At 43.0% G+C, this 25,952-nt stretch overlaps 2 protein-coding genes across 3 annotated transcripts in view; one reads left to right on the top strand and one right to left on the bottom strand.

Annotated features, from left to right (window-relative positions):
• The window catches only part of LOC311046716 (CD81 antigen-like), a 116,936-nt gene that overhangs the window by 28,415 nt on the left and 62,569 nt on the right, over positions 1–25,952 (top strand). The gene's annotated exons all lie outside the window — the stretch shown is intronic.
• LOC311047849 (E3 ubiquitin-protein ligase TRIM39-like) lies at positions 15,736–24,161 on the bottom strand (the record flags this gene model as incomplete). The annotated part of the gene is made up of 4 exons (XM_084060798.1): positions 15,736–15,780; positions 16,318–17,001; positions 17,134–17,255; positions 22,757–24,161. The coding sequence occupies 4 exons, from the start codon at positions 24,159–24,161 to the stop codon at positions 15,736–15,738; spliced, it is 2,256 nt and encodes a 751-aa protein (XP_083916924.1).

The following is a 25,952-nucleotide window of genomic DNA, read 5'->3' as shown; positions in this document are numbered from 1 at the left end:
TAAACACCACCTGTCCACAAGGGGTGCAGTTATACCAGAGGGAAAATAAAAAGGGAGCCCTGGCTGCATAGATTATATATTAACCCAAAATACACATGAATATTGACGGACTTCAAACACAATACCAACCCTGTTACACACACACACACACACACACACACACACACACACACACACACACACACACACACACACACACACACACACACACACACACACACACACACACACATCATAGTGAATTGATTACTATAAAAGTATTGTGTAGGTGGATGAGCGGTGCGGTAATTGTGTGTCGGATAGGCTACACCTGCCGCCACGCTGAGCTGGGAAGAAACTACTGCGGGTGTGCAAACATTTACATGTGCGGCCATTTTGTGGCATTTATTGATTTTATAGTTGTGTATTTTAAATTGCATTTGTTTATGTAGGACTTGTCAACGGCTGAGAGCTGCGAGTGGTGTGATCAGTGGACCATAGTAGCAGGTATGCGCACGCCATGGCAACATTCTAATTCTAATTAATTATTAGGGTATATATATATTGAAAACTGATATGTAACAGTTTACAGATTGCAGAGGCATTGCGTCTGCCGCTGCCCTATGGTTAACTGTCCCTTAAGTTTATCTGATGGTTTCGTGTTTTGTGTTTGTTGGTCTCTATAATATATAAAGCCATAATAGGAGATGTTCCCAATGGAGCTATGCCCAAATATGGAGTGTGTTGTCTGACCTCACTTGGGTCTCGTTGGGCGGTGGTCGGCGATGACGCTAAGGAACAACATGGCCGACTGTAATGTTGTGAGTTTGTGTTGGCCGCAATTGATTATGCTGCGAGGGGGCAGATGTGTGCTGAGCAGTATGAAGTGGCCTACAGACTGCGCGTAGTAATTCTGCACGTTGTGGCGTGTCTTGTTAGTGACATTGATATGTTGTTTTTGTGTTTAGTCCCACACAGTGGCAGGTTTTTTTGGGGGGTTTTGGGTTTAGAAATGTATATACTGTATAGATAGATTGTATATTCTGGCTGCTTCCCACATGAGCATACAGTTTGATCACTGAAAGAGCTTTCATTTACATGACATCAGTAGCCTATGTAGACTGCTATGTTCAGCTTGGTGTGACCCAACTGGGTTCTGTGTATAGAAATAACAGGTTCACTGGACTGCCCAGGTTCACTGTGCTGTGATCAGTAATTGTGCCTTGCTATATTTTATCTATCGCTCTTCTAGCCTAATCTATTTTCATAATAAAGGTAAGTACTATTGTTCGATTTTATACACTCTGTGTTTGTCATTCATTTGACAGCCTGACTGGGGAAACCTTATATGGTGCTTATAGAGCACCGAAGTCTGACGGAAAACCGCGAAATAAAAGGGGAATAACCGCGAAAAACGCGAAATAAAAGGGGAATAACCGGGAAAAACCCGAAAAAAATCGCACGCGCATGCATGTGTGACAGGCGGACCCCTCCCAGCCTCAAGACAGATTGACGCCACTGTGGTTCGCGTTTTTTCCCCCCGTTCTGAATTCCCATAGACGTGTTTAATATCCCGTCAAATAAGAACAGTGTTCCAAAAATAAACAAATGATCCCGGCGGATTCACTCATATGGATATGAAGCATCAACTGACGGTGAGAAAACGCTAATGTTACTTCCGCCGAATTAGTAAAATCTTTGCCAGAATCTTTGGCAGAATGCCAACGGAATGTATCAAATATGAGTGACTGACTATCATAAACGATACAGAGCCTCCTCCCTGGCAATATCGCAGAGACAGTTTGTTTATTTTTTGACCACAATTCTTATACTATGATGAGACGATTCTAAGTCGACCCAATGTTATTCTTCCGGAAATCTCATTTCCATTTGAGGGGTTTTACCAGGCTACAACGATGCTGCAGTGGTTCCTTTGAACATTGTCTCTCAACAAAATAAATGTGTCCGTGACCGCTGATCGCATTGTTCAGTAAAAGCATAGCCTACCCTACAATTTATTAATGTGCTGCAGCCTGCTTGAGCAGTGCTGTGTCAGTGTGGTCCAGTCTAGTTTGCTGTGTGCTCATGTTAAGAGCTTCAGCAACAATCAGCACACCTCTCAACACCTGCACATTGATTTATTACTGTAGGCCTACACTGGAGCCTGTCAGTCACAATGTGGGACAGCGTCTCAATTTGTGGGACGCCTAAAAAGTCATGGAAATGTGGGACTGTCCCACGCAAAGGGGGACATCTGGCCACCCATGTCTGTCTGTCTGTCAGGACATTCTAAGGTATATCAAGGCCCACTTGCAATACCCTCTCAGCCCACCAGTCTGTCTTGTCTGCACTGTACAAACTGGGACTGGGGTCAATAAATATTAGTAAACTATACATAATAAAAAAAGACTGTGCTGTTTGCAATTGCATTGAGCTGAATTCAACACATTATTTTGTTCAATTTTGTTTGAATAAAATCAGCTGTGAATCACTGAGTAGGATTTAATTGTATATTTCAGTAAAATACGCAGACAAATTGTAGGTTTCACTCGCTGGAAGAAGTTGAATTCATTCCATTTGAATCATTTTTATAATTGCATTTTACTCAATTTTGTTTTGAATAAAATCAGCTGTGAGTAACCAAGTATAATTTAATAGTATTTTTCAGTAAAGTCATATGTGAACAGGGCCGAAATTGTATCACATTTGACTTGCAATTTGTTTGTACTATTGCACTCTTCTCCTTTAATAAATAATCCAGAATAAAACTCACAACAATAAAATATAAATGCACAATAAAGTGCTGGGTGCGTAATTACTGTGAGTCCTATCTGAACTAATTGTTTGTCGACTACGCCACTTTTGTTATAGAGGGAAGTCCCCTTTGAATACACTTTAACTTCTTCTTCAGGCTTTCACAGGTTCGAGGTTAACTGGTAAGTTTCAATACTTTTGGTTTTGAGAATACAACACTGGCATGAGAATATCCCTTTAAGAAACTGGACACGAATACAGTGTATCAAAAAAGGTAAGTCATATTTATTGGGTCCCTAATACATTGGCTTCTGTGCCTTAAAAACAATCAAATAAACACTATACTAATAAAACCTATATAAACATACAAAACACAATTAATCTACACAACAACTATAAAATAAATTATAAAGTTGTGCAAATTACGCGGGGCTTAATCACAAGGGTTCCTTAGCATGGGGGGTTTCTGTGCAACAAATACTTTTCAAGTAAAGTGCTGTGCCAATAAAGTGCTTCAAGATACTCAACACGGTTTGTTCAGGGGTAATGCTGCATGTCCATATATGGGGGTAAGATGGGAAAGGGTTTGAGGCCAGTCGTCTTCGTCTTCTCTCTTCTTTCTCTCCGCCTGCAATTATAGAGATCTAGACCAGTTCACTGTGCATTTACACGATACATTTGCGTTGTCTCAGGCAGTGGTTATACAGGGATTCAACGTTGCTTGTTCGAATACTCACTCGCCAGCCAGGTTTTTACACCTGGCGCTGAGTTGGTTGCGTATGCAACGTTATCGCCACTTTCCAGTCTTCAGCGCTCCTTATATGGTCTGGTCTCACTCGTCTCTCATATGGTCTGGTCTCACTCGCCTCTTCCTCCCCTTCGGTTCGATCGCTTTCTCCTCTTGGTTTCTCCTTTGAATGTAGGCACACCTCGGCTTCCAAACTCCTAGGTGGCTGGTATGTCTACTTCATCTATGCACTCCTCTACTCCGTGTCTCGGCACAACCTTCCCCTCTGCTGTCCTTCTCCTCACTGACGCCTCTGTCACTTGGGTGCTCTGTTCTCTCTTTCAAACGGTCCCGCCTCCGCTTTTGTACCTGCCAAACCACACCTCCCTCTTCTTTCATTTGTCCGTGGTGACAGTCTGTCTGGGGACATTGGCCATGACCGTGGCCTTGGGCGTGACCGCGTGACTGCCGCTCTGCCACTCAATGTCTCTCAATACATGTGACCAGGGGATCATGGGGAAAACAATTATAAACAATACAGTGCGTAATAATAATTGGTACAAAAATAATAAGATGGTGGGGTTAAATGAGGCAATTATACACATTAAGCACCAATAAAAACAAATTACAAAAGTTTTAAGAACCCCTCATTTCACCCTTGTCACATTCCCCCCTACTTTTTCGTTGGCAGTCCCTGGCAACTGGTTCTAAACGTCATGCCCGTACCTCTCAGGTGGCTGTCCTTGGTTCGCTCTTCCAGAGCGCCGCGGACCTTCAGGTTCCCTAGGACCGGGGAAAAACCCTACATAAGGCGGCCATATTGGTCCCACCGGTTCGGCTACTGGGGCAGGTTCGGGGCTCTCCATCGGTGACCTGGGGGCTATACACACTTTTAATGCATTCCTATGGATCGTTCTATCTCGCCCTCCTTTTTCAGGTCGGATCCTGTATACTAGGCCCGCATCCCCCACCCTCTCCAATACCACAAAAGGTTCTGGGTCCCACCATGGGCCCAGTTTACCTTGTCCCTGTCGGTTCCGGTTTCGTACCCACACCCTCTCTCCAGGTAACAATGGTGGCATACCGGCTCGGCGGTCATAGACCTGTTTACGCTGTCCTGCTATATGCACCATTTTTTCCTCGGCTGTCCTATACGCTGTGGCCATTCGTTTCTGGTGATCTTGCACCCAATCTCCCACTCCCATTCGATTTTGTGACAACGGTACTCCTAATGCTACATCTACCGGACGCCTCAGGTGGCGACCAAACATTAAGTACGCAGGCGCATAACCTGTCGCACCATGTTCAGTATTGTTATAAGCGTGTACTAACTCAGGTAAGTGTTCATTCCATCTGCCTTGGCGATCAGTATCTAGAGAGCGCAACATGTTTAACAGTGTTTGATTAAACCTCTCCACCCCCCCATTACCAGCTGGGTGGTAAGGGGTGGTGCGACTCTTAGTAATACCGTATGTATGACACAATTGCTGCATTAATTCGGATTCAAAATTCGGGCCTCGGTCCGAATGGAAACGAGCCGGGCAACCGAATGGCTGAATAATATGTGTCCAAAGCGCACGGACAGTCGTGGGCGCAGTTTGGTCACGCGTTGGAATAGCCCAACTGTACCTGGTGAATAAATCGGTTGCTACAAGAATATTCTGCCATGCGTCATTCGGCCTACCTAATGTGAGAAAATCAATAGCCACTACCTCCATAGGATACGATACTTCGAATGGCTGTAAGGGGGCCCTGGGCTCTATCCTGTCTTTCAGTAGGCTGCAGGCAACACAACCTCGCTGGAACTGTCGCACCGCCCCCTCCATGCCCGGCCAGTAGAACCGGCGCCGAAGCTGCGCCAAAGTCCGGTCCACTCCGGCGTGTGCCGAGGCCTCATGGAGTCCTTTCCACACCTCCTCTCGTCGCGCCCCTGGACAAACAAGCTGTAAGTAACATTCTTGTGTATGCTGATCAATCACTTGCCTATACAACACATTGTCTCTGATGCGCAACCGGTCCCACTGTCGTAACATTTGCCTGGCTTCCCGTGACCAACTCCTCTTCTCCATAAGGGTAGGCAGTTTCCTCCGCTCTACGCAACTCTTCACCATCTGGATGTCCGGATCTCGATCCTGTGTTCCCCGCCACTCAGCTCCAGCCCACCCGTCCTCTCTCTCCACCGGTGCCAACTCCACTACGGCCACTCCTACAGGTTGAACAGGGAACCTAGACAGGGCATCTGCGTTCGCATTGCTTTTTCCAGGTCGGTACTTTATATCATAGGTGAATGATGCTAGCTGGGCTGCCCAGCGCTGTTCCACCGCGCCTAGTCGAGCTGTTTGAAGATGCGCAACAGGATTGTTATCTGTATAAATCGTAAAATGAGCGCCAGTTAAGTAATCTTTAAATTTTTCGGTCACTGCCCATTTAAGTGCCAAGAGTTCTAATTTAAAGGAGCTATAATTTGCATCATTTTGTTCGGTAGGGTGTAGACTTCGGCTGGCGTAGGCGATTACTCGCTCCTGGCCATCTTTCTTCTTCACCAGGACAATGGGCGCTGCCCAGGGACTGCAACTCTCTTTTATCACTCCCTTGTCCAGCATGTCACTCAATAAGGTCTTCATTTCTCTATACATGGAGGGCGGCAGCGGTCGGTGCCTCTCGCGGATGGGTGCCGCGTCTCCAGTTGGTATTTGGTGTTGCACCACGTCCGTCTGCCCAAAATCTTCATTATGGACTGCAAACACCTTCTTCCATTTACACATCATCGCATGCAGCTCTTCTCTCTGCTGGTCAGGTAGGTCATCTCGCCGGGTCAACGCCTCCATCTCCTCAGGTAAGGTCTTCACGGGTCCCTCGTCTTCGATGCTCACCAGGGACACTTCCACGGCTCCGTCGGTTCCTAGGGACAGGTTCAGGTCTCGTCGTCCACGGACGTCGGCCTCCTCCACTGGATATAGCTTCCCTAACTTTTGATGTCTGCCCACGGTCACGCTATACGCGTGGGGGTTGCAGATGCGCACGGGGACTCGGCCATTACGCACGGTGACCAACGCTCGGGCCACTCCCAGATCAGTTCCTTCCGGCATGGCCTCCATCAGGGCCTCGTATTCGGCTCCATTTGGACCTTTCCAGGCACGGCCCCATACTACTAACTCACTGCGGGCGGGGACTCGGATTCTCCGTCGGCCGACAGGCCACACATAGCCCAATGCTCCGTCTTCGTGGGTCACTGCCTCCACTCTCCTACAGGCGGCGAATGCTTTTTTCCATGGTGTCCTCTCCTGTTGGCATGGAAACACAGACCTCCCAGAGAGTTTAAATAATGCATGCCACACTGCGTGGACTACGTTCATCCCAATGATCAGCGGCTCAATACAATGTTCATCTTTTACAATTACGATTCCTCTTCCCGGTATTTTCAGTCCTTCTAATTCTAAATCGAATATGGCATAGCCAGAATAGGGTAGATCAAGGCCGTTTGCTGCCCGTAGGCTAAACACCAGAGGCCCATTTTCCATTTTATCTTGCGAGAACTTTTCGTTAAACAAACTCTGCTGCATCAATGTGACTTGAGACCCCGTATCTAATAAACCCCTCATTTGGACTCCCCCCATTGTTATCCCAATTGTCGGACATTCCCCCACAAACACTTCATTGGCCCTTAACTTTTTTTGTGAACGTTGCACCTCTGCCCCCCGGACCTCGGCGACAGGGCGTACTAGTTTAACTGACTTCGGTCGGATCTACAGAATCTCGCTATATGACCGGCCTGTCTACACTGGCTACATATCGGCCTACCTCCTTCATCCCATTCGTAGCGCTGAGAGGCCGTATACCGTCGCTCAGGTGGCGGTGGAGTGCGCGCTCGTGCGTCATTGGTGCCAGTGCGGAGGAGCGGTCTGATTTCCTTCATGAGTTCCTGCGTGAATCCTTGCATTTGAGTTTTTACGTCGTCCATGATTTCCTGTTTTAATTTTTCTCTCCAAGCAGGGTCCTGAGAAGGGTAGGGGACAGAAATAGGATTAACAGCGTGGCACGTTATTTCAGTAGTTCCATGTTCAGCAGCTAACAGGTAGGCTTCTTCGCGTAAAGCAGCAAAATCTTCATCTGGGTGTCGTCGAGCATATATTTTTAAGGCTTGGCCCAGGGGGCCCTCAGCTAAACCCATAACAAACTGATCACGAAGAATGGCTTCGGAGGGAGCGGTGCTTGGGTCGTGCTGCCGCAGCCCACAAAACAGCTCTCTAAGTCTCAGGGTGTAAGTTGGTACATTCTCTCCTGCGCGCTGTGCGCACCGATAGAATAGTGAGCGCATTTCTGCGACAGAGACAGTTTCTTTATATAAAGCATCTAAGTATTTAAAAACTTTTGCCACTGTGTCGCGTTCGCCCTCCTCAACCACACTAATCTGCCGTTTAGCTTCGTTGGTTAGCGTTTTAATTATAATAGCAACTTTCCTGATTTCTGGTAGTTCCTGGGTACTTAATAATCCTCTAATCTGGTCTTTCCATTCCCTATATTTACTCTCGCCTTCTGTTCCACCAAAGGTGGGTAACCATGGGGCACCGGGATACACCGCCATCATCATCATTCTGAATCCGTAAAGCAAAAAACAAAAACAACAAAACAGTACAGTTTCTCTTAAGGGTATTCTCATGTGTTTGTTCTCAACCAGTCCTGCCGCCAACGCCAAATATGTGAACAGGGCCGAAATTGTATCACATTTGACTTGCAATTTGTTTGTACTATTGCACTCTTCTCCTTTAATAAATAATCCAGAATAAAACTCACAACAATAAAATATAAATGCACAATAAAGTGCTGGGTGCGTAATTACTGTGAGTCCTATCTGAACTAATTGTTTGTCGACTACGCCACTTTTGTTATAGAGGGAAGTCCCCTTTGAATACACTTTAACTTCTTCTTCAGGCTTTCACAGGTTCGAGGTTAACTGGTAAGTTTCAATACTTTTGGTTTTGAGAATACAACACTGGCATGAGAATATCCCTTTAAGAAACTGGACACGAATACAGTGTATCAAAAAAGGTAAGTCATATTTATTGGGTCCCTAATACATTGGCTTCTGTGCCTTAAAAACAATCAAATAAACACTATACTAATAAAACCTATATAAACATACAAAACACAATTAATCTACACAACAACTATAAAATAAATTATAAAGTTGTGCAAATTACGCGGGGCTTAATCACAAGGGTTCCTTAGCATGGGGGGTTTCTGTGCAACAAATACTTTTCAAGTAAAGTGCTGTGCCAATAAAGTGCTTCAAGATACTCAACACGGTTTGTTCAGGGGTAATGCTGCATGTCCATATATGGGGGTAAGATGGGAAAGGGTTTGAGGCCAGTCGTCTTCGTCTTCTCTCTTCTTTCTCTCCGCCTGCAATTATAGAGATCTAGACCAGTTCACTGTGCATTTACACGATACATTTGCGTTGTCTCAGGCAGTGGTTATACAGGGATTCAACGTTGCTTGTTCGAATACTCACTCGCCAGCCAGGTTTTTACACCTGGCGCTGAGTTGGTTGCGTATGCAACGTTATCGCCACTTTTCAGTCTTCAGCGCTCCTTATATGGTCTGGTCTCACTCGTCTCTCATATGGTCTGGTCTCACTCGCCTCTTCCTCCCCTTCGGTTCGATCGCTTTCTCCTCTTGGTTTCTCCTTTGAATGTAGGCACACCTCGGCTTCCAAACTCCTAGGTGGCTGGTATGTCTACTTCATCTATGCACTCCTCTACTCCGTGTCTCGGCACAACCTTCCCCTCTGCTGTCCTTCTCCTCACTGACGCCTCTGTCACTTGGGTGCTCTGTTCTCTCTTTCAAACGGTCCCGCCTCCGCTTTTGTACCTGCCAAACCACACCTCCCTCTTCTTTCATTTGTCCGTGGTGACAGTCTGTCTGGGGACATTGGCCATGACCGTGGCCTTGGGCGTGACCGCGTGACTGCCGCTCTGCCACTCAATGTCTCTCAATACATGTGACCAGGGGATCATGGGGAAAACAATTATAAACAATACAGTGCGTAATAATAATTGGTACAAAAATAATAAGATGGTGGGGTTAAATGAGGCAATTATACACATTAAGCACCAATAAAAACAAATTACAAAAGTTTTAAGAACCCCTCATTTCACCCTTGTCACACATAGATGCCGAAAATTGGTAGATATTAATCATGGGGAGGTCATAGATGTTAATCTCCACCAGTGGTGTAAAGTAGCTGAGTACATTTACTTAAGTACAATTTTGAGGATTTTTTAAAAACTTTAATGGAGTATTTTCAATTTTCTATACTTTTACTTCTTCTCCACTACAATCATTTGAAAACTTTAGTTAGTAGTTACTTCGTAGATTTTGATTATTTTTACAAAACATACCGTAACCACTTCAGCCCTATATACATTTTGTCCATTTGAAGATTTCTTTTTTTTGCACCTTAAGTAGCCTACATTTTGATACCAATACTTTTGTACTTTTACGCGAGTACATTTTCAATTCCGGACTATTACTTGTAACTTTGAGGCAGTGTTATGTTGTTCTAAAAACATGTTTTATTTTTAGTTTAGTAGTCTGCCAGACTGCACGTCACAGCAGTATATTTTATGAACAACCTTCATTGTAACATAAATACAGTCAAACATAAATGATCAATGTTACCAGGGCCGGAGTGGGACTCCAAATGTGGCCGGGAGATACACGCCCACCCAGGCCACCCTGCGCGCGCGCGCAGCGCGCGCCGGTTTTTTTGGGGGGCCCTTTTTTTGGGGGGCCTTATTTTTGGGGGGCCTTACAAAAGGGGGGCCTTTTTGGGGGTTAAAGGTAGGGGGGAGGCCCGCAGCTGCACTGAGCTGCAAGCAACACTTGCATTGTACATTATTAAACAAGTTTATTATGATCAACAAATATGAAGTCACATGGTCTTTCATTTGGCAACAGGGTTGTCAACTGGGTTAGGTTATGACTTGAATTGAAATTGACTGTGGTTGGCCTGGCCTGAGCTTAGGAGAGATTTTTTTTTGCTGCATCACTTAAGCGCCGCGCTGGCTGTGGATGGCTGGCCTGACCTGATATTTTTTTTTGATCAAAAAAAAAAAAAAAAAAAAAAAAAAAAATTTTTTTTTTTTTTTTTTTTTAGGCAGGCCACTAGAGGGCAGGCCACCGGGAATAGTCCCGGTCCTCCCGACGGCCAATCCGGGCCTGAATGTTACATCAGGAGCAATGGAGGGTGGACATTTGGAAAAAAGCTAAGTTAAGAAATTATGTTCAATATAAAGAGAATTATATCACTGAACCTTATGTTGCGTTCAATCTAAAGAGAGGACAGTCTCTGTGCACAGTTAAGATCTGGTGCATTACCTCTGGCAGTTGAGGTAGGTAGATACTGGCATTCCTGAGGAGCAGCGATTGTCGCAGATAACAGACCTGTCTGTCTGTCTGTCTGTCTGTCTGTCTGTCTGTCTGTCTTGCAGTCGGTCTGCCAGCTTGTTCAAATGCATCCGTCTAATAATGTATCTATTTATTGATTAATTGATATTTACCTCTTTGTTTTTCGTGTGAAAGTCTCTGACTGACGAGTCTCTGACTGACGAAAATGGCTGAGCCACTAAACTTTGATTGGACTTTGATTCATTTCCCTCTGATGTATTCTGCCCTGCCAAGGTAAAGAGCAGTAACTACGTTTTAGGACACGCCGACTTATTTGTGTATCCCAAAGGTCAAATTAGCCTTTGTGATTTTGGGGGATAAACAATTACCTCAAGAACAGATGCACAATTAGTGTAATATCACTTATATGCCGATATCTCATTTGGCTGACCAGTTGAATCATTTTTCAGTGATTTTTGATTTCGTAGTAACTGCTCTTTACCTTGGCAGGGCAGTGTATTGTATTGTTGTACCGTGGCTCCCAGGCAGAAATAAATGTTGTTGTTTTTTTGCCTTATAAAAGCATTAGTTCTCAATGGATACTCCAGAATAATAACGGTTTCAAATCTGTCTGTCTGTCTGTCTGTCTGTCTGTCTGTCTGTCTGTCTTCAGGACATCCTGTCTTTATCAACAGGTAAACTTCACCTTGTGATTTATTGAGTGAACTTTATTATCTCTCTTCCTCCCCCTTTATCTGCAGCTCTCTTACTCTCAGTAAGCTCTCAGCGTATTTGTCGTCTATTTTCAAATGGCTGATGTATAGAGTTAAAGTGTTTAAAACGATTTGGATGTTTTATTAACACATATAGCTGGGGACCCACTGGAACCCCCTCAAGGACCCCTGGGGGTCCCCGGACCCCACTTTGAGAACCACTGCTCCACAACAATGCAGAACAGTTCATTGTAATTCATTGTAAAAACATGTGTTCAGTATTGAGACAGAGGCAGGAAAAACAGGAGAGGATGTTATTAACAGAAGTAATAAAGTAATGCTTAAGTTGATAATTGATCCATTGATCGATTCAAATATAAAAAAAATAAAAATAAAAATATCAATTCAATTGATTAATTATCAATTAATCAATTATCAATCAATTATTGATCAATTATTCAATTCATCGAAAACGTAACTGATAGAATAATCACTAGAAGAGTAATACATTTATTGCAGGCCTGGACATGACTTGAACTATAAGCTATTCTATTTCAGTGTGTGTCGTAGCTGCTCACCACCACAAGATGGCAGCAGAGTAACATCAAGATCAACACGCCCCCTCCTCCCTACAGTAATAAAGCCTCAGACATAAAGGGATAGTTCACCCAAAATAATTTGATGACCAGTGGACCGGTAGGCAGCGGTTCCGGTAGGAGACACAAAGGAGTCTCTTTGTGTCTCCTACTGGAACCGCTGCCGGTCATCAAATTATTGTCTTAGGAATTTGACAACAGCAAAATAATATTTTGAATTGATGAATGAATTCAAGTCTCCAGGGGGTGACTGCTGGATTAAAAAAGTCATTTTGGAGGTGAACTATCCCTTTAAGGTTGATTTGCACACCTGTTTCTTTATTCACCTGTTTCCTCCTAGGCTTAATACTTCCTGTGTGTTTTCCACTTCCTGTCGATTTGATCCAATGAAATCCAATGAAACTTGTCAGATGACTAATGATATCCAATGAAATCCGACAGGAAGTGGAAAACACACAGCCTAGGAAACAGGTGGATAGCAGACAGCAATATAGACGGATTTCCGCGCGACGTCATCACAGAGCAGAATGCGCAATCTGCGCATGCCTGGGGGAAAGGCGCGTTCGAAAATACAGCCCTGAGCGGCAGTGAGCGCACTGGCCAATACAAACTAATAGGCGAGTGTGCTCCGGTGCGTAATTTCCAAACGCACCCATAGGCTTACCCCCTCCTCTGCGCGGTCATATCCTCTCAATGTTTACAAACATGAAACCCGTCTATAGCTTAGGCCATTAAGATCTGAGGCCGATTCTAAAAGAAATCTCCTAAATCCTAACAGCTTTCTGAAAAACTTATGTTTCTTTCTACAGTATATCAATAAACAAATAAAATAAAATGTTTCTATATCAGTAAACAAATAAAATAAAACGTTTCTATATCAGTAAACAAATAAAATAAAATGTTTCTATATCAGTGGTTCTCAAACTTTTTCATGTCAAGGACCCCCAAAATTATATGTATTTGGGCACGGATTCCCATCTCAAAATATTTTGTTCCAGGGACCCCCATGAAGCAAAGATTGGACTTAAAAATGTTCGCTTTAGAAAATATGTATTACATTTTTTGCCCAAATTGCGCTGTCGCCTCACAGCTAGAAGGTCCTGGGTTCAATTCCCGCCAGGGACGCTGTGGGCGCTGGGGGCGTGTTCTCTCCTCCACGTCATCAGTGCCCATACCCTAGGTGGGTTTGGCGAAAGGGCCTTTCTGTGTGGAGTTTGTATGTTCTCCCCGTGTCTCCTAAGGTATAGGTACCCTCACAAAAACATGCAGTAATCCTGGTCTCTATACTGCCTCCCCCTGGTCAGCCGGGGCGCCTGATGGAGGGGAAAGGAACTGGTTGGAATAATTTCTTCCTTACATGCGCTACGTCCTACCGGGGAAACTCCCCCCTGTCAGGTGATGAGAAGCGGCCTCCTCATGCATTGTAGGAGGCATGAACTCAGTCTGGGCTCTCTCTAGGCTGGCAGAGGGAGAGTAGCGCCCAGGATTACATACTGTAGGCAATTGGCTCTGGGTGAAAAAACTGGGTTACAAAAATCGTGGGATAAAAAAAAATGTGTGCTTGTATATCTGCTATGTATAGCAGATATACAAGCTCATAGCGCGGCACAGAGTGTACGCTATGAGCTTGTATATCTGCTATTTTTGAATAGCCAAAAGAAATCTAAAATGACACAGATGCGTGTTATGTAAGAAGGTGTCATAAAGATTCATCATTCAAAGACTTTATTTGTGCACATGCTCATACAATGTCGAAATATAATACGAGGTTTAATACACATATAGGTGATAAAAGTTATAATAAGGTACCAGTGTTTCTGGAATTCTCTTGGAAAGTTAACCACTTATATATTTATATTTTTTGGAGTCATCGGAAGAATAACAAAAATCGCCGATCAACAAGCTCACAGAAAAAAACTCCTAACTCCACTTGAGCTGTATTTGGGTGAAATGATGATAATATAAGAACACATTCAAGTATCTGACAATGTATAAAGTCACCATACCAACTTAGATGAGGCAGCAACTCGATCCCAACCAGTCTACCATTATATCAATGGACCAAAAACAACACAGCATCAAATAAACACACTCAAGGCCAGAGTATCACAAGGCTTGTGAAAAAAAGTAATAACTTACTTTTGGAAAAAAGTAAAAGTAATATTATTACTCAAAACGTAAAAGTAATTAGTTACTCTACTAGTTACTGGAAAAAAGTAATAATATTACTTTAAGTTACATATTACTTTAGTTACTTTCCAACACTGTTCACAGCAGAGATATACAATTGTAATATTATTACTGTTTTAATAATTGTTCTACTGGTCAAAATAGATTTGCCATAGTTTTGATTGTCTATGATGTCCAACACCTGTAGTTCTAACCTACATATATGTGAAATGAAAGCAGCAGATAACATACTAGGGTCATATGTGTATTTTCCTTTGTGGTGTTGTCCTGTGTATGACTTCTTTTGGGGGGTCGCTGGCTGAAAAGGATGAGAAGCAGTGATCTAGTGTACTTCTAAGTTTGTACAGTAGGACCTAAAGCTACTAAATAGATCAGATCTACTGTTCTAAGTCATCAGATGTTAGTTTGGAAAAATCAGAAAGAACAAAAGGAGAAACGGCTAAAAGATAAAGTTATGCAGCATTACAGTTATGTCATCTCTTTATGAGTATTAATATGCATGTAATGAAATATACTGATGTAACACTGATGTTTGTAAGTTGCTGTCTGTTGCCTGCTATTGTAGATCTGCTATTTTCACTGTTAATTATAGTTTATGAAAGTTTCTGGAAAAATCTTTGGATTTTTTTGGAAAATGTCTAAATGTCTAAATTCCAATACAGCAATGAATTGATATTAAAAAAAGAGAAAAATGTACTTTGTGATTTTGAATACTTAAGTATTTTTTAAAACAATTACAGTACTTTACCTCAAGTATTAATTTGACAGAGGAACTTTCACCATTAATATTTGACCCAGCAGTATTTATATTTTCACTCAACTACTGGGTTTGATTGAGTATTTTTACTTGTAATAACTCTTCTAGTGTATGATCTACTGAACGCTGACTGTTACAAACACACGTCTGACTCACTTTACTCTCATCATCTTTAATCATTTCAAACACATCAACAGACATCATCACTGTCACATAGAAACTATAGAATTGAAACCTGATCCATAAATGACAAACACTACAATACAAAACATGTTATCAGTAATAATCATATCAAACATGTCACCATTATACCAATAGAATTACTAACTGATCGTTTCTATACTACAAAATAAAAGTATGTTATCAGGAATCATTTTATCTGTTTAACTATCTGTCCACCATATAGCTCTGTCTGTCTGTCTGTCTGTCTGTCTGTCTGTCTGTCTGTCTGTCTGTCTGTCTGTCTGTAATACCAAAGCAATTCAAAACTGAATGATACATTAATTAAATAATCACATGCAACTCAAAATGATAATGAATAACCTGCCATAAACCAATCCCTTCTGATTACCATGGAGATCTCCTAATCAATACCGGCTCAATGGAGGCTATTATTGGATGCCAGACGTTCTAACTGTGGTTTTCCAGAGTGACACAGATCTTCCCTGGTAACATCTTCAGAGATGGACCATTAGCATTACCATAAATGAATGGAAACAGTGTCTCAGTGAAAGTTTGTGTGAAGGTGTGTAGGTGTGTGTTAGAATCAGGATCAGAGAAGGACAGCTGTCCTCTGTCCCAGTCCAGCTGGACTCTGATCCTCCGAGGATTCTGATTCACCCAGAGAACAGTCTTCTCCCTATCAGGCCCTGATGAGAAGTATGATCTGTATTCACCCTTATAGAAATCTATTATCCAGTATCCACTCCATATGCCTCCCTTCCTCTGGGTAGACTCCACACACACACCTACTACCCAGTGTTTATTGTCTCCAACCTCAACATCCCAGCTGTGAGACCCTGAGTTAAAGCCCTCAGATCCCAGGACTCTGTACGACTTGCAGTCAAACCTCTCTGGGTTGTCAGGAAGCTGCTGTCTCTCTACACGTCTCACACTGGTCAGATCATCAGACAGCATGAGATATGGATTAGCAGTGTTGGGGTCCAGGATGACAGGAGTGTAGGAGACAATGTCCTTCATCTTGTCCCAGACTCTGAAGGTCAGGTTCTTCAGGTGTTTGGCCTCGTCTATCAGCGCAGTGACACGCGGAGGAGGCGTGTCACAGAGTGGAGCTGACGTCTCACTGCTAAACTCAACGGGTGTAGCAGCGAGTGGGGAAAATCTGTTTGAAACGTGAAGTGGTTGGTGTCCCGTGTGCTTTTGTTTATATCTACGCTTACGACCAGGAGCAGTCACCCAGGCGTCTTGGGATTCCATTTCTCTGCTCAGACCCTCGATCCTTTCCTTCATCTCCTGACTCTTCTGAGCCTCTTCCTCCCGCAGAGCGGCGATCCTGGCCTCCTCTTCCTCCTGCAGGAACCGACGAAGATTCTGAAACTGTTCCTTAATCTGTGTCTCTGTGTTCCTGGCCTGAACCTTGATGTGATTTTTTGTTTTGTCGTAATCTGTTTTAACTTCATCGAAGTTGAAGACCTTCAGTTTCTCCTTTAAAGGCTTCAGCGATTCCTGGACCTTCTGTTTGCAAAGTCCTGACGCTTCGTCCACGGGTAAGAACTTGTGTCCGGCGTGTTCCTCTGAATTGCGACACACAACACACACCGGCTGTTGGTCGTCCAGACAGAAGAGCTTGAGCTTCTCACCGTGTGCGGTGCAGAGGACCTCAGAGCTCACCCACGAGGACCTGGCTTCCTCCTCCAAAAGGTTCTCACACAGGTCCTTCACGACAACGTTTGTAAGAAAATGATCCCTGCAGCATCTTCTCTGACAAAAAGGACATTTATTTGTCCAACTTTCCGTCCACCATTCCTGCAGACAGTCTTTGCAGAAGCTGTGGCCACAGGACAGCACAACGGGATGTTTAAAGATGTCACGACACATGGGACAGGTCAGCTCCTCTTTTGGAACAGTGAAACGGGAAGCCATTTCTCTGCTGCTCCCTGCTGCTCCCTGATCTGGAATGTTCTCTGAGGCTGTTACACCAGAGGAATACAAGAAGACAAAACAACGATAACATTATGAGTATCAATTGTACAATTATCTACCAATCACACTTGCTATGCAATAGATGTAAAGGGTATTTGAGCAACCGAGTTAGCTGACACAACTCAGAACCGTGTCTTTGATGGTTTTATTATACTAACACAAAATACAAACACACACTAACACATTCAAGCTAGTAGGTTATAAACATAGAAAAGGAAACACAAACAACAACACATTACAACGACAAATTACTGACATGAAATGTACACACATAACTATAAAACATATCGGAAATATATACATTTATCGTCGTATAAACACGGTCTCAGTTCTTACCGGAAATCCCTCAGAGCTCGCAATGGAAAATGATGTACGCAGCAATAACACCCTGGTAACTAGTAACACTGATGCATGTGTAGAACACAAATTTGTCCTTTTAGTGAGGATTCTCTCTATTTATATGGGTTTGGTCTACCCATGTGGGTGTAACCTTCTGTTGATTAATCATGTGACTTGTGTATTGTCTTAAATGTGGAAACACAGGCTTTAGCACTGTTCTATAACAGCTCCACTCTCCCCCAGCTCCTCATCTGACCTAATCAATCAACACTCTCATGTGACTCTCATGTGACACATGCAAAGTCCCCCGCTGTGGACCCCAACACAACAGGCCTCCATAATTGTATATACCTGTACCTACTATGACCACATATCCCTCTGAAAATATAGTAAACGTATACATTCTACATATGCAGGCCTTTTTAACTTTGGTTCATAAACTACACAAATAATAATAACAACAATACTTATGTTACTGGAAAGTAACACACACTATCACTGCTAACTACTACCCTATCTCTCTACTGTGTGGCGACTTTATCGCTGCTTGGCCTGATTGTCTAGCTAAGGGACTAACTTTGCCGTTGGTTGTTGGCTTTGCAATTAGCCTAGCTTTAGCTTAACGGCTACCTTGGGCTGCTGGGTGATTGCTTCTCACTCCTTCCCCCCCGGGTTCCCGTCTCGCTCTCATCCTCCCTCCTGTACTGTATGTCACATGTATAGTTACTTACAACCCCGACGACTTTATTGTGTCGGATGTATGTAACAAAAGTGCAGTGTTTTTACAGCGCTGGAGGCGAGGCTCTGTCAGCTGGAGGAAACCATAGCTAGCGGTGCTCACTTTAGGCTAGCCTCTGTTCCCGTGCAACAGGGAAGAGGGGGACATTAACGACCGTGACTGATCACAGTCCCCACACGCACCCTACGACCCAAGACGGCTGGGTGACTGCTCCTGGTCGTAAGCGTAGTAATAAACAAAAGCACCCGTTGATATGAGGGTCCGTTTAGGCCAAAAATAATGAAACACTTTCACACACGCTAACGAGACAGTCTTATACTTACTACTGAAATGCTTTTACATTCAATTTTGAGACACTTTCACACACGCTGATGAGACACTCTTACATATACTACTGAAATGATATACGTTCAATATTGAAACACTTGCACACTCACTACTGAAACACTCCACAGAAACCACTGCTCCACAGCAATGCAGAACAGTTCATTGTAACAAAACATGTGTTCAGTATTGAGACAGAGGCAGGAAAAACAGGAGAGGATGTTATTATTTTGTTGCACAACAGAAGTAATAAAGTAATGCTTTAAGTTGTTAATTTATCCATTGATGGATTCAAATAATACAATAAAAAAATAAAATAAAAAAAACACAATTATCAATTATTCAATTAATCAAAAATGTAACCGATAGAATAATCACTAGGAAAGTAATGAATTGTTGCAGGCCTGGACATGACTTGAACGTATAGGCTATTCTATTTCAGTGTGTGTCGTAGCTGCTCACCACCACAAGATGGCAGCAGAGTAAAATGAAGCTCAACACGCCCCCTCCTCCCTACAGTAACAATTAAAGCCTCAGATATTAAAGGGATAGTTCACCCAAAATAATTTGATGACCAGTGGACCGCTAGGCAGCGGTTCCAGTAGGAGACACAAAGGAGTCTCTTTGTGTCTCCTACTGGAACCGCTGCCGGTCATCACATTATTGTCTTAATTTGACAAAAACAAAAAAATATCCATGAATTCAAGTCTCCATGGGGTGACTAATCCATAGAAAAAAAATGACATTTTGGGGGTGAACTATCCCTTTAAGGTTGATTTGCACACCTGTTTGTTTATAGCTCAGTCCATTAAAACCTGAGGCCGATTTTTTTTTAAATCTCCTAAATCCTAACAGTTTTCTGAAAAACGTATGTTTCTATATCAGTAAACAAATAAAATAAAATGTTTCAATATCAGTGGTTCTCAAACTTTTTCATGACAAGGACCCCCAAAATGATATGTATTTGGCCGCAGACTCCCATCTCAAAATAGTTTTTTCCAGGGACCTCCATTAAGCAAAGACTGGACTTAAAAATGTTCGCTTTAGAAAATATCTATTCAAATTTTTGCCCAAATTGCGCTGTTGCCTCACAGCTAGAAGGTCCTGGGTTCAATTCCCGCCGGGGACGCTGTGGGCGCTGGGGCATGTTCTCTCCTCCACATCATCAGTGCCCATACCCTAGGTGGGGTTGGTGAAAGGGCCTACTCTGTGTGGAGTTTGCATGTTCTCCCCGTGTCTCCTAGGGTAGTTAATACCCTCACAAAAACATGTAGTAATCCTGGTCACTACACTGCTTCCCCCTGGCCAGCCGGGGCGCCTGATGGAGGGGAAAGGAACTGGTTGGAATAATTTGTTCCTTCCAGGCGCTACGTCCTACCGGGGAAACTCCCCCCTGTCAGGTGACAAGAAGCGGCCTGCTCACTCCTTATGCATTGTAGGAGGCATGAACTCAGTCTGGGCTCTCCCTAGGCTGGCAGAGGGAGAGTAGCTCCCAGGATTACATAGGCAATTGGCACTGTGTTACAAAAACGGGGTTACAAAAATCGTGGGATAGAAAAAGATTTGCACAAATTGTGCTTGTACAAGCTCATAGCGCGGCACCGAGTGCACGCTATGAGCTTGTATATCTGCTATTTTTGAATAGCCATAAGAAATGTAAAATGACACAGATGCGCGTTATGTAAGAAGGTCTCATAAAGATTCATCATTCAAACATTTTATTTGTGCACATGCTCATACAATGTCGAAATATAATACAAGGTTTAATACACATATAGGTGATAAAAGTTATAATAAGGTACCAGTGTTTCTTGAATGCTCTTGGAAAGTTAACCACTTAATTTCATGATATGGAGTCATCGGAACAATAACAAAAATAGCCGATCAACAAGCTCACAGAAAAAAACTCCTAACTCCACTTGAGCTGTATTTGGGTAAAGTGATGATAATATAAGGACACATTCAAGTATCTGACAATGTATGAAGTCACCATACCAACTTAGATGAGGCAGTGTTGTGTTGTTCTAAAAACATCTTTTAGTTGCTGCTGACAGTAGTCTGCTGACAGCACTTCACAGAAGAGATTTTTTACTGGTCAAAATAGATTTGCCATTGTTTTGATTGTCTATGATGTCCAACCAGTGGTGGAAAAAGTACTCAAATGTTTTACTTAAGTAAAAGTATCAATACTGCAATGTAGAACTACTCTGTTACAAGTAAAAGTCCGGAATTAAAAATTTACTTGAGTAAAAGTACAAAGGTGTCGCTATCAAAATGTACTTAAAGTATCAAAAGTAAAAGTACTAAAATGTTTGAAAATAGCAGATCTACAAGCTCACAACGCGTCGCATCGCGACGTGTTGTGAGCTTGTAGATCGGCTATTTTCAAATAGCCTATGTATAAAATAGGGCTAAAGTGGTTAATGTGTGTTTTATGATAATGGTAGGTAATTTATATCTACAAAGTAACTAGTAACTAAAGTTTTCAAATAATTGTAGTGGAGTAAAAGTACAATATATGCCTCTGAGATGTAGTGGAGAAGTAAAAGTACTGAAAATTGGGAATACTCCAGTAAAGTAAAAAAAAATATATATATATATATATATATATATATATATATATATATATATATATATATATATATATATATATATATATATATATATATATATATATATATATATATATATATATATATATAATTACATGTGAAATGAAAGCAGCAGATAACATACTAGGGTCATATGTGTATTTTCCTGTGTGGTGTTGTCCTGTGTACAGTATGTCTTCTTTTGGGGGGTTGTGGGCTGTAAAGGATGAGAAGCAGTGATCTAGTGTACTTAGTTTGTACAGTAGGACCTAAAGCTACTAAATAGGTCAGATCTACTGTTCTAAGTCATCAGATGGTTAGTTTAGGAAAAAGCAGAAAGAACAAGAGGAGAAACGGCTAAAAGATAAAGTTATGCAGCATTACAGTTATGTCATCTCTTTATGAGTATTAATATGCATGTACTGAAATATACTGGTGTAACACTGATGTTTGTACGATGCTGTCTGTTGCCTGCTATTGTAGATCTGTTATTTTCACTGTTAATTATGTGTTTTTTAAAGTCTCTGGAAAAATCTTTGGATTTGTTTAGAAAATGTCTGAATTACAATACAGCAATGAATTGATGTTAAAAAAAGAGAAAAATTAACTTTGTAATTTTGAATGCTTAAGTAGTTTAAAAAAAACATTACTCCAGTACTTTACCTCAAGTATTAATTTGACAGAGGAACTTTCACCATTAATATTTGACCGGCAGCATTTATACTCTTACTCAACTACTGGGGTTGATTGAGTACTTTTACTTGTAATAACTCTTCTAGTGTATGATCTGCTGAATGCTGACTGTTACAAACACACGTCTGTCTGACTCACTTTACTCTCATCATCTTTAATAAGATCAAACACATCAACAGACTTCATCACTGTCACATAGAAACTATAGAATTCAAACACTACAATATAAAACATGTTATCAGTAATAATCATATCAAACATGTCACCATTATACCAATATGATTACAAATTGATTGTTTATACACTACAACAGGGGTCTTCAAAATGTTTCAAGCATGAGAGAGAGAGATGAAGCAGGGACCCCCACTACACATTGTATAAAATTAAACTTTCATAGATTCCATAGATAGCTTCATATACTTGTTTGACATCATCTGTGTTCCGTCAATTAATGTTGTTTTTACCTTTGCATCTGTACGTGGTCTGCTCTTTTTTCCTTCAACACCAAGCCTAAAATAGCCGATCTGCAAGCTTTAAGATCTGCTACTTTTGGCTAATATTCCTCAGAATAGGGATACTAGGTCTGTGTTTGTCTGTCTGTCTGTCTGTCTGTCTGTCTGTCTGTCTGTCTGTCTGTCTATAATACCAAAGTAAATTAAAACTGAATGATAGATGAATTAAATAATCACTGCAACCGATTTAAAATAATAATGTATGACCTGCCATAACATATTAGCCCTTAATCAATGCCAGATCAATACATCCTGTATGTTTTTTTTGATTGAACGCTAGACATTCTAACTGTGGTTTTCCAGAGTGACACAGATCTTCCCTGGTAACATCTTCAGAGACAGACCACCATAATTAGCAATGAATGGAAACAGTGTCTCAGTGAAAGTGTGTGTGAAGGTGTGTAGGTGTGTGTTAGAATCAGGATCAGAGAAGGACAGCTGTCCTCTGTCCCAGTCCAGCTGGACTCTGATCCTCCGGGGTTTCTGATTCACTGAGAGAGCAGTACACTTAACCCCTGAGGAGACTGCTTTGTATCCACTCAAATATAAATGTATATACCATTGTCCACTCCGTTCCTTTCCCTTCCTCTGGTGAGACTCCACACACACACCTAGTGACCAGACTGTATTGTCTCCAACCTCAACATCCCAGCTGTGAGACCCTGAGTTAAAGCCCTCAGAACCCAGGACTCCGTACCAGTAGTTAAACCTCTCTGGGTTGTCAGGAAGCTGCTGCTCCTCTACACGTCTCACACTGGTCAGATCATCAGACAGCAAGAGTCCAGGATGAGCAGTGTTGGGGTCCAGGACGACAGGAGTGTAGGAGACAATGTCCTTCATCTTGTCCCAGACTCTGAAGGTCAGGTTCTTCAGGTGTTTGGCCTCGTCTATCAGCGCTCCTGAGACCGGCGGTGGGTCCTGCAGGGTGAGCTGGACTCCCTCCATCGTGGTCTTGTAGTTCTGCAGGAATGAGACGTGGTCGTCGGCTCTCAGCTGGTCCTCAGCAGCTTGGATTGCATTGGAGAGGGTTTCCATTTCTCTGCTCAGACCCTCAATCCTCTCCTTTATCTCCTGACTCTTCTGAGCCTCTTCCTCCCGCAGAGCGGTGATCCTGGCCTCCTCTTCCTCCTGTAGGAACCGGCGAAAATTCTGAAACTGTTCCTTAATCTGCGTCTCTGTGTTCCTGGCCTGAACCTTGATGTGATTTTCTGTTCTGTCGTAATCTGTTTTAACTTCATCAAAGACCTTTAGTTTCTCCTTTAAAGGCTCCAGTGATTCCTGGACCTTCTGTTTGCAAATTCCCGACGCTTCGTCCACGGGTAAGAACTTGTGTCCGGCGTGTTTTTTTGAATCACGACACACGACACATACCGGCTGTTGGTTGTCCAGACAGAAGAGCCTGAGCTTCTCACCGTGTGCGGTGCAGAGGACCTCAGAGCTCACCATCGAGGAGCTCCGGCCTTTCTTTTCCAAGAGGTTCTCACACAGGTTCTTCAGCACAAAGTTTGGAGGAAAGTCCTTGGAGGATATTCTCTGACAAAGAGGACATTCCTTTGTTGATTTATCTGTCCACCATTCCTGCAGACAGTCTTTGCAGAAGCTGTGGCCACAGGACAGCCCAACGGGATGTTTAAAGATGTCATGACACACGGTGCAGGTCAGATCCTTTTCCTGAACAGTCAAGCGCAAAGCCATTTTGTCTGCCGCTCCGCTGCTCCCTGCCGCTCCCTGATCTGGAATGTTCCCTGAGGCTGTCACACCAGCGGACTAGTAGAAAACAAAACAACAACATTAACATTATGAGTATCAATAGTAGTAGTAGTGTTTGTACTAGTGATTGTAGTATTCATAGTAACAGTTATATTTTTTAGCACTTCTTAAAATATGCCAGTTCTTACCTCAGTAGAGATTGTATCTCTCTCTCTCTCCCATTTCCTTGCGACTGAACAAGGAAATGGACTGACAACAGGAATGACACGCACGCAGACAGACAGACAGACAGACAGACAGACAGACAGACAGACAGACAGACAAACAGTCCTTCCTTCCTTCCTTTACATGTAGCTTTTATGCTCCACATATCTGGAACAACTCCCAAAAATCTGCAGGTGCTGCCTCTTATTTCTTTCTTTTTCTTTGTCCTCCACACTGTGTCAAGGTATTGGATTATACTGGTTGAATGACAGACGTGGTAACCAATAGGAAGGCTACCTCAACCAGATGTGACGTCACTAAGAAGAGCCGGCATCCGGGCTAGTCAAGCTTGTTAGACCCTGATCGCATGTTGTTGTTATTCATTCATTCTGCTACCATCCTGTTCAGTCGTTCTAATAAACCGGTGCTCCTGTGGAGTACTGAAACTGTACATCAGTCTCACCGTTTTGACATGGTGTCAGAAGTTCTCTGAGAAGAAAGAACCAAGACAATGGCGAAGTTTAATCCACCGGAAAACTTTAACTTTGAGCGACCGTCAGAATGGCTTGCCTGGCGACAGAGATTCGCACGGTACCGGTCGGCTACAAAGTTGGGGGCCGAAGACGGAGACGTCCAGGTTAGCACTCTCATTTACGCCATGGGCAATGAGGCGGAGAATATTTTCAAGTCGTTTACCTTTGCTGCGGATGAAAAAGACGATGATTACGTCACAGTGCTAGCTAAATACGACGCCTACTTCATACCGAAAAAGAACGTTATACACGAAAGAGCGTGCTTCCATCAACGAGTACAAAAACAGGGAGAAATAGCAGAGTCATACATCAGAGCGCTCTACGAGCTGAGTGAAAACTGCGACTTTGGACAACAAAAAAATGAAAATATCAGAGACAGACTGGTTGTCGGTATCCGCGACAGACAACTCTCCAAGAGAATGCAACTGATGTCCGAGCTTACCCTGGACAAAGCAATACAGATGGTGAGACAAGGAGAGGAGGTCGAGGAGCAGATGAACCACCAGCAGCAACAATCGGCGCTCAACGTCCAGGAGGTGACACGGCAGCCGTGGAGAAGAGGTGGGAGACAGCCTGCTAAGGAGATGGGTGGCAGGTGGGAGCAAAGCCACTCAGGAGACAACAGATGTCGCCGGTGCGGTAAAGAAAAGCATAATGCCCAAGCCAAATGCCCAGCATCAGACACAGAATGTAGGAAATGTGGGAAGAAAGGCCACTGGGAAAGGCAGTGTTTTTCTAAGTCAGTGAGAGAGGTCACTCAGGACAGTAGTAAAGAGGATGAGGAAAGCTTTTATCTGGGGGCAGTGAACAAAGTAAACCAGGGCAGTGCAGATCACTGGTCAGAACAAATAACTATAGGACACACTCCAGTTAAGTTCAGGATTGACACAGGTGCAGATGTTACTGTAATGAACCAAAAGACATTCAGTGCACTCAGACCGGAAAGACAGCTAGTAGAGTCTAGGGGGCTACTAGACAGTCCGGGTGGGGCACTGGATATAATGGGACAGTTTACGGCCAGTACACTTCACAAGCAGAG

The sequence above is a fragment of the Gymnoscopelus microlampas genome (genome assembly GCF_963454915.1).
Source record: "Gymnoscopelus microlampas genome assembly, chromosome: 6".
NCBI classification, from domain to species: Eukaryota; Metazoa; Chordata; class Actinopteri; order Myctophiformes; family Myctophidae; genus Gymnoscopelus; species Gymnoscopelus microlampas.
This window is presented reverse-complemented; position numbering and strand designations above follow the sequence as displayed.